General features: G+C 42.0%; 1 protein-coding gene across 1 annotated transcript; it reads left to right on the top strand.

Annotated features, from left to right (window-relative positions):
• Positions 1–3,172: 3,172 nt before the first annotated feature.
• Positions 3,173–6,264, top strand: LOC132959704 (ADP-ribosylation factor-like protein 4C). The gene has a single exon (XM_061032886.1). It carries the CDS (start codon positions 3,719–3,721, stop codon positions 4,301–4,303), a length of 585 nt encoding a protein of 194 aa, XP_060888869.1. The 5' UTR covers positions 3,173–3,718; the 3' UTR covers positions 4,304–6,264.
• Positions 6,265–9,444: the final 3,180 nt, after the last annotated feature.

Here is a 9,444-nt window from a genome sequence, read left to right as displayed (position 1 = left end):
AATCTGGCCTGCCATCGCAGCATCACAGGTGTCATTGTGCTCCTCGTCTCTGAAATCAGACAAATGAGAGGAAATCGTTGATGCCGCACGCTTCTCTTTCCTGCGTGAATTCAGATCAAATTGGCCCGTCCTCGTCGTGCTTTTTGAAAAATGCGAGGCAGGTGGTGAGATGAAAAGCTTCTGGGCGAGCCGTCGGGTCCGTTTCATCTGCTGAGGATGAGCAGAGAGAGAGAGGCCAGGCGGGGCGGGCTTCACCTGGTGAATCTGCAGAATGTGAAAAGCTTTTCAAAGATGAAACGGCCCAACAATAAAACTCCAATATCTGCTTTTGTTTAATCACATCTCACACTGCTTCTTTTTCTTCTATTTCATTACACGTCGAAGTAACTCCATCACATGATCTGGCACATTGTTTACCTTTGAGATGTAATTTATTCAAACTATGGATCTCCAGGTTTGGTGGTTTTTAATGTTTATGATGATGTAAAGTTAGGATTAAAGGTTCCTCATAGGGTTCATGAAGTCGCCTCTCTTCTTGGGTTTAGTAATAAAAAGTGAAACCTTGGATCCTTCAGGAAAACCCTTCCCCATTTGTTCTGCAGTTCGATCATTAACCTCGCTGTGTTTTGCCTCTTTTTTTTTTACAGAAAGCTTCATTTAGTCCTCCCCTCACCTCCGTGTGGACGCTGTCTGCTTCATATACTACACTTCTGCAGTTGAAGTGGGACGTCTCTGAGGGCCGAGCAGATTGTTAAAGAACACATTTTGTTTCCTTTAACCTTCGTCCACATCTGTTAGCGTCTGTCGTCTGTTACCTGAGGAACAGAGGAATACATTAGAGGAGAATCAGTGAAGGAGCCTCGTGTTTTATGGATGAGGAGACACTCAGGTGACTCAGCCTGGTTAGAGAGAGAGAGGTGTGTGAAGTGTGTGTGCGCATGTTTACAGCCTGTTTAGAATGTATTGATCTCACACAGTCATTAGAGAGGCGATCGATGGAGGAGGAGGACGGAGGGAACAATTAGAGCGCTTTGATGACTCAGGTTGTGTCGTCGCCTGTTTGTGTGTGTTTAGAGGCCACTCTCCCCTTTGTCTTGTCTTGTTACTGCTAATGCTTCTTCATTTATTCTGCTGATTAGGGCCCATCACAGGTTTCATTTGTGTGCAGTTTGCTGAGGTCAACAAAGTAAAGCTACTAATAAAAACGCAGCTGCAGAGACTGTGAGACATGCAGGAGGTGAACAAGACTCAAGTAGAAAAAGGTAAAAAAAAAAACAAGAAGGAGCTAAATTCACTTTGTTCCTTTGGTTTTATGTTCACTTAGAGATTGGTGCATGCTGTCTTTGCCGTTCAAAAGGCAAAAGAAAGGAGGATTAAAATGAGGTCTGAATGGTGAATTTGTTAAGCCAGCTGTGAAATCTTCATCTGAAGTCATTGAAACAGTTTTTCCTGCAAATTTGAGGATGCAAGTTTCACCAAGCAAAGAAGAAGTTCACTGTCTGAAGTCGATGTTAACATACTGATTGAGACAAACATCTGTTCTAACCACATCAAGTGATGCAACAAAAAAGAAAGTTTAGGAGAAAATATCCATAAAGTGTCTTATTGAGAGGATGTTGATCGACAGTGTTGTCAGTGATATTTGGGTTCCAGCAGTAGCAGGACATATTTTCTTGTCGTCTTTTTGGTCCTTTATTTGTTTTCTTTCCCCGTCCACCCAGCCATCGATCCAGTTAAGGCATTAGAGGCTATTTGTCCGTCAGAGTGAAACAAACCAGACGCGTTAATTGGCTCTGCGTCGTGTCTGAAAGTGTGTTGCAAATCGATTTGAAGTACCAAACTAAATCAGGATATAAGTGGTTAAAAACGTGCGCACACACACACACACACACACACACACACACACACACACACACACACACACACACACACACACACACACACACACACACACACACACACACACACAGCGGAGCAGTACGAATGCCTGAATGTTCAACATGCTGATGATGCAGACTCTGCCAGGCAGAAAATGGAGGGAGATGATGAAAAAGCTCCATGAACTTATGAAATTATCTGTTTTTCTACTGCAGAGAAATCATTACACTGTGTCACCTGTAAGAAAACATTCACGTTTTGTTCTTTTGTTTTAAAGACAATATGTGTGATTCTGATGTAACAGGTGCAATAAAAGCAACAAGCAGCTGTCAATCAAACCTGGTGTGACCACGCCCACAACATGCCTGATCAGGGTAAGTTCACATTTATTACTTTATTTATGTAAACCTTTTTATCTCTTTCTAAACCTTTAAGACGTATTGCATCATTCTGATTCCTCGCTCACACATCTTGTTTTGCAAAATGTAGAAATCCTTAGAAACCGGTCCCCTTGGTGCAGAGGATTCTGGGTTAGATGATAGTATGCACATCAGCATCTTCATGAACAGACTCAGAGTCTTTTTCAAACAGATAAAAACAAACACTGTGGAAACTTGACTACCATGTATATGCAGCTTGATCTCTGTGGCATGTTAGATGAGATGAAACTTTAGATATGAGCCGCAGATATAAAGAATTATAAATCAATGCAATACAGTTTAAGACTCTCTGGGACACTTGGATAAGGAGTAAGGAGGGAGAGAAACATCTTCCAGGATGCAAAGACTAGCAGTAGCTTCTCTTTGTACCAAAATAATTCATTATGTAGTTTTTGTTCCTGATTCACCAAAGTCGCCTCAAAAACTGTAAATGTTTGAAACTCTAAACCACTACAACTTTCCTCGGACTGATGTGAAATGTTTTGCTGCCATCTAGTGGAAGAAATGAGAAACGTTGCATGAGCATGAGTGCTATGATTAAGCACCATGCAGCTACTTTAGAGCTGGGCTTATTATCTGGGCTGTGCACAGGCAGCATAAATTAATGTGAAATCCAAAGAAGAGAAGAAGAGAGACGCATATCAAATAAAAAATAATAATACAATCAATCCTAGCATCCTCTGTATTTATAAGAACCTAAATCTTTATAATATATTTACTATAGTAGCTTCTCTTATCTTATTGTGATGAAATCAGTGACCTACAGTTATTGTGTTAGTTCTCATATTTCACCACTAGGTGTCAGACTTTCTGCAGCTCCGACAGCTCGTGGCTCAGTGCGCAGAGGAAACTCTAAAACCACACACTGAATAACCTTCCTTCAGAATAAGACTCTCCTCTACTTTACTGCGGGTTTATTTGATAGAAGAGGCTTTCATTTTGTGGCTAAACCGGAAGTCTTATTTTGTATCGTCTACTTGAGCTTGATGCATTTTTCATGGAGGCGTTTGGAGGCTGATCCCCGCGTCACACTCCATCACGCTGTGTGTTACTACATGAAGGAGACACACACACACACACACACACACACACACACACACAGATGCAGAGGCATGATGTGACATTCAGCCGTGCGTAATTTGCGCGTTTGGACAGCTCTGCGCGCGGTAAAAGCTGTTTGTGGACACTCGGTGCTGCTGGAGTGAGTCCAGGAGGAGGATGATGATGCTGCGGCGTGTCTGGCTGCCGGAGTGCCTCCGCGCAACGAGGGGCTGCGCCCTGCCCAGCTGCTGAGGAGCGGATCAGAGGTGTCTGCGCGTTTATGGATCCCTCCTGGGACATTTAAGCGTCTCGTGCGGTGATATCAGGGCAGTGGGAGTCCCTCCTTCACGAGCTGCAAGATGGGGAACAGTTTCACCAATCTGGGTGCCTTTCAGTCTTTGCACATAGTCATGCTCGGTTTGGACTCTGCGGGGAAAACCACCGTGCTCTACCGGCTCAAATTTAACGAGTTTGTCAACACTGTGCCAACCATCGGCTTCAACACGGAGCGGATCCGGCTCGGCGGCGCGGGGGCCTCCCGGGGCATCAGCTGTCACTTCTGGGACGTGGGGGGCCAGGAGAAGCTGCGGCCCCTGTGGAAGCCCTACAGCCGCTGCACGGACGGGATCGTGTACGTGGTGGACTCCGTGGACGCAGAGAGGCTGGAGGAGGCCCGGACCGAGCTGCACAAGATCACGCGCTTCTCGGAGAACCAGGGGACCCCCCTGCTGGTCATCGCCAACAAACAGGACCTGCCGCGCGCGCTGGATGTGGAGGAGATCGAGAGGCAGCTGGCTCTGGCCGAGCTGAGCCCCTCCACCCCGTACCACGTCCAACCAGCCTGCGCCATCATCGGAGAGGGGCTGCACGAGGGCATGGACAAACTGTATGAGATGATCGTGAAGAGGAGGAAGAGCCTGAAACAGAAGAAAAAGAGGCAGTGATGGACTTATCTCTACAGACACTCTGCAAGTCTCCATATATATATTTATAGTGCTGCTACATGAGATCAAAACACAAATATTATCATTAGATTCTATATATGAATGTTAAAGGACAGAAAACTGCCCTGAACTCCATTTACAAACATCTTTTCTGCAGTGGAAGTAATCCTAAAATATAAATATGAATGAAAGCAATCATAGGGTAAAGGTTTGGCCTGAGTGTTCAGACTGTTTATTAGACGAGATGTCTTTAAAGAGCAGATCTCCATGAAGCTGCGTGTTGATGTGCTGTGCACACTGTTGACTGTAAATGTGATTAGAGATGCACCGGAGCGCAGGCTGCTGTGTAGAGCTGTGAGACGGTGTTACACCAAAGATGATTCCCCCGGGATGACACCTCCATCTCCTCCGTCCTGTTATTGTTTCGTTCTTCTCTGTTTTTGATTGATTTAGCAGGATTTGGAATAATATATGACGTGATGCTGTTTTTAGAAACAAGTAATTATACAGGGAAACTTTCTGTGGTCTAAGATGACGCATGTTCAGATTGCACTTTGAGATTCAGAGAAACCATCTTTGATCAAACCTCATTGGAGGGTTCGAGCTGTGCGGGCGACTGAATTTCTGCCTGATTGTGACTGTTACACTTTATCTATTTCAGCCTTAAATGTTCATGTAGCTCTCTGTTTGAAGCCTCGGTTCTCACAACAAGTTGCCAAAATATTTCTCAGCTTTAGTTTGTAGCTGCAGAATGCTTTTAAAGAGTTTTTCCATAGTTTTAACCCCGAGAGAGAGATTTATATGTTTATTGTAGTTACAGGATCGTTACAAAGTTAAATCATCATACAAACAGAAGAGGGAGACTAGAAGTTGCTGCTTTAGCGTCTTCAAAATAACTCTTTGTTCTAACAACAGCGTCATTTTGTAGTTTTATCTCATTATAAGACTTTATAGCAAATGAAGGAACAAAAATTGTGTTTTTCCTCGCTAACTTCCAAAAGAATAACACGTAGTCATCGGCGTAGAGAGAGATCGAACACAAAGCCCTGAAAAAAATCAAACTCAATACAATATTAAGCTTGCAGAAAAGTTCAGAAAAAGTGTCAGACTTTAGCATTTAGTCTTGAACGAGCGTACTGTTGATTGTTTTATGGACTGTTGTTAAATGTCAAAACAGAAAAAGAAAAACAGGATTGACTTCAGCTTCTTCAGCTCAGATTTTCTGGATTTGAAATGAAAACTGTTTTGTTTTTTTAGATTAATTTTAAGATCATTCAACATCTCAGAATGCAACGTGCCATACATATAATAACCACAAGGGGGCCGACCTGAGTTCAAGTTTTGTGGTCTAAATATAATATTCCGCACATGAACATGGCGACCTCTTCCTGCAGAAATCAGTCGAGCTGTGTTCAACGTTGCATGTCAGCCTCTACATCAGACGATGTAAATTATACCGTGTGGAGTTACAGCCAAGATACAGCGAGACCAAACAATGTACAACAAGCTGGAATGAAAAAAAAGACACAAGTATTTTTGGGATTAAACTCTTTGTAACTGAATTTGTGTGTTGTCTGGTTTCTGAAGCTCTAATGTGAGAGGGAGATTCCTAAAACATGTCAAACAAAGTTTAGTGTGATTTATTTTATTACTAACAACATGAAGTGAAACTAACTTAGACTTTAGTCAGATATCTGCAAACTAATCAGCCAACAGCGTGCTTATTTATATCTTTCCAAACAGTGTCTCTTTAAGATGTTTGAACCCTGGGTACATTTGATACAACTTTTTAATCCATCAATCTTTATTTGTTTAGATTACATTCATAACAAATGTTATCTCTTTGTTAAATTACAAAGACCCAACGTTAATCCAACATTCAGCAAAGTTACAGTGGTAAGAAAAACGTCTTTTTAAGAGGCAGAAATCTTTAACCCGAGTAACAGAGACTCTGGAAGACTTAATAAAATGAAAAATGCAATAATTTGATTTTACTTTTAGGCATATTAAAATATAATTAGACAAAGTTTTTCACATTCAAACTCATAATTTTGTTGATTTTTTCTGTAAATGTTTGCTTATTCTGGATCTATCTTCTGCAGGGTTAGATGAAACTCTTTTCAAACTTTATGATTGACGGTTTAAAAAGAGTTTCTAACATAAACTATAATCATGCAGTGAAATCTTGACAGTGTTTTTATTCTTCTGTAAATTAAGTTGGCTAAAATACATCTTTCCAGGACACAAATACATCTAAAGTAGAAGTTTCCCCTGCGTGTTGTTTACATGTCGTCTCCGTCTGCAGTCTTTGTGTTCACAGATAAATTATAATGACAGTTTGTGTAACTCCGAGTGGCTGTTGAGTAATCTCTGATGGAGAAACTGTTTTCTGTGTTTTGTGTTCCTGAAATAAGATTTCATCTCTCCTCTGGGATGACGTTGTTTGCTGCTATAAATCAAAACTTCTGCTTCTGTAGCTCGTAGACAAAAGGTCGCCGAGTCGAGTTCTGCCAGCATGAGAATCAAGTTTAAACAAACACAGAAACATTTGCAGCTTTGATTGGATCTCTGAGTGCTCAAGAAACGTCTGATAAGATCACAAATTACTCCCGTTTCTACAAGTAGCAAAGATTTAGATTTTCACATCAGGCCGCTAAAAGAGCCTCGTCATAACGTCACTGTGTGGTTTTGTGTGGTTTTATTTTGGGCACGATAACCCCGCTCCAGCCCCCGATGTAAGCGGTTCTTTCTTGTAGACCAGCGAGGGTCACCGGCTCCAAACCAGCACCGGTTTAAAGCAGACTTTAAGAAAACTTCCATCAAGTTCTTGATCTTGACCTTGAGGAGCTAAACTTCAGAGTCACCTCTCAGATTTAATGCTTCACTCATTTTCAGTTTAGAAAGCATTTAAAAAAGTTTTCCTTCAAATACAACCTCCATGTTTGTGAAGCAGAAACTTTAGACCTCAGCAGCTGCTGAAGAAATCACTGAGTTGTGGTTTAATTGATCTACAGCCGAAGATGTTCTCTGATGTGATCATTTTGTGGGCTTGTTTTTACAGTTTCTCCTCCGCACAGTCGAGTTTTTGTTCCCAGTTTAATCTCAGAGCTTCAGTGAAACAGAGGAAGACGGTTACCTTCCTCCTTTTCAAACCGCTGACGGAGCACACAGGTTTCTGCTCTGTCTTTGTCTCTTTACCTCCGTCGTCTCTGTGTGGGAGGCGTGAATGGGATTTTGTGTTTTTCATCTGTGTGTTTCTCCTTCACACTTTCAGCCTCACGTTCCTGCTGATGCTGCAGGAGCTTTGAAAACCAAAGAATGAGAGCGACGTTGACATGCTTTAAATCCGTTTGGCTGTTTGGACGGAGCTGAATGTGCACGACAGAGATTGTTTTATGTTTTTTTAAGGAAGTTTGGGAAATGCATATCGATAATTCTGCTGCGTAGAAAAACTTCTGTCCAATATCTGTTCTGCAAAAAGTTTTTATAATTGAGAACAAATCCACAGATTCACAAATATCTGAGAGCTCTGTATCGGCCTACAGATTTATAAATCAGTGGATTTCAGACTCTGAATGTCTCTTTACTTTGCAAAGACCTCTTCACATTAAAATGTAAATTCCTCATGTGTGCCACAGCTCCAGTTGGCTCTCAATCCTCCCTGGACTCCACACACACACACACACACACACACACTCTCTCGGGGCGGAGTGTGTTTGGGGGGTTTTGCAGCGCTGCGAGTCGGTTCAGGCGGAGGCTAATCCAGCTGTGTTTCCCACAGCGTCGAGGTGAACCGAGAGTCAGCTCTGACGTCACGACCGAAGCTTCATCTCATTATCATTTTAATTACAGAGAGAGAGAAACGAGAAACAGACGTCAAATCAAATCAAAGGTTACAAGCTGAAATCTTCTTTTCGTGGATGTAAAGATTCTTAATGTGATCAGATGGTTTGGGTTGAAGTAACAGGAGATGCTTCAAAATACCTCAATTTTATAAAACACCAAAAGCTGCTCTCAGTTTTCAACAGCCGTCTTCAAACCGACTCTTTCCGATCCCTCAGAACATTTCCCCTCGTGTTCTAAGTCTTTAATCGCAGAGTAAAGTGACTGTAAGTGGTACTTTCCTCACTTGGCATGTGTGAACCTGTAATCGCTCTGCTGGGTTACAGTTTGACTAACTTTCCAAATTCAATCAGAAGAGTCTGATGTGATTCTTTGAGGCCTCGTTCACAGCAGGAGATTTCATTCTGAGTTTCAGCACCGAGCTTTTTAAATCCGTAGAGACGTAGAGAGAAGTCAGAAAGGCAACGTGTCGTCTGCAAAAGATTTGATGAGGAGGGAGTCAAATCTGAGGTAAGGGAAATAAAGAAAGAGGAGGAGGAGATGTATCCGTCTTCTTCTTCTTCTTCTTCTGACGATGATGATGATGTCAGCAGATAGTCGACTGAGTCAGGAAACGATGGATTTATGTGACAGAGAAAAACAAACTCCCACATGTTCTCCTCGATCAGTGGACATGACACGTCTGGGTTTGTGTTTTGGTTAAGCTCGAGCAGCGCCACAGTTTCAACATTTTCACTGATGGATGTGACTCATTTGTTTGTGCTTTGATTTGTGCACAGATAGAAGCCGAGCCGCAGGACGATACAGACACCGTCTCCTTAAAGAGCACGTGAGAAACTCTCCCATGTTGTTGATTTCTGGAACTAAAATGTTGTTTTTGTGTTTAAAGTGTAAAATAACAGTTATTTGCATGTTTAAAGAAATGACTCCAAACAAAACCTTTCAGTAATGACTTACATTTAAAGGATAAGAAGAAGTTTAATGTCAGACTTCTTCTTAAATGTATTAAAGAATAACTCAAACATGATTCACAGTTCTTGATTCTTGATAATAAAGATCTCTTCATTTTCACTCCAAATGTCTCCTCTGATCTGCAGACCCTCCAGTGAAATGTTTACATCTGAGTCTGGAAACTGTTTGACCTGCAGCAGCCTCAATGTGTGTGTGTTTTGGTGCTTTGACCTTTGACCTGTCTGCTCTTTCATGAGCTGCAAACACGCAGCGATCCGTTCCAACACATCGACTTTCCCAGAGAAGAAAATCAACCTAAAATAAATCTCCTCTGTCCCTGAAATGAT

This window comes from Labrus mixtus, chromosome 24 (assembly GCF_963584025.1).
Source record: "Labrus mixtus chromosome 24, fLabMix1.1, whole genome shotgun sequence".
NCBI lineage: Eukaryota > Metazoa > Chordata > Actinopteri > Labriformes > Labridae > Labrus > Labrus mixtus.
The sequence above is the reverse complement of the archived record's forward strand: the minus strand, read 5'-3'. Positions and strand labels throughout refer to the sequence as shown.

What these genes read in the sequence shown, in the direction of transcription:
- LOC132959704 (XM_061032886.1), top strand. Translation starts at nt 3,719, where the DNA reads ATGGGGAACAGTTTCACCAATCTGGGTGCCTTTCAGTCTTTGCACATA.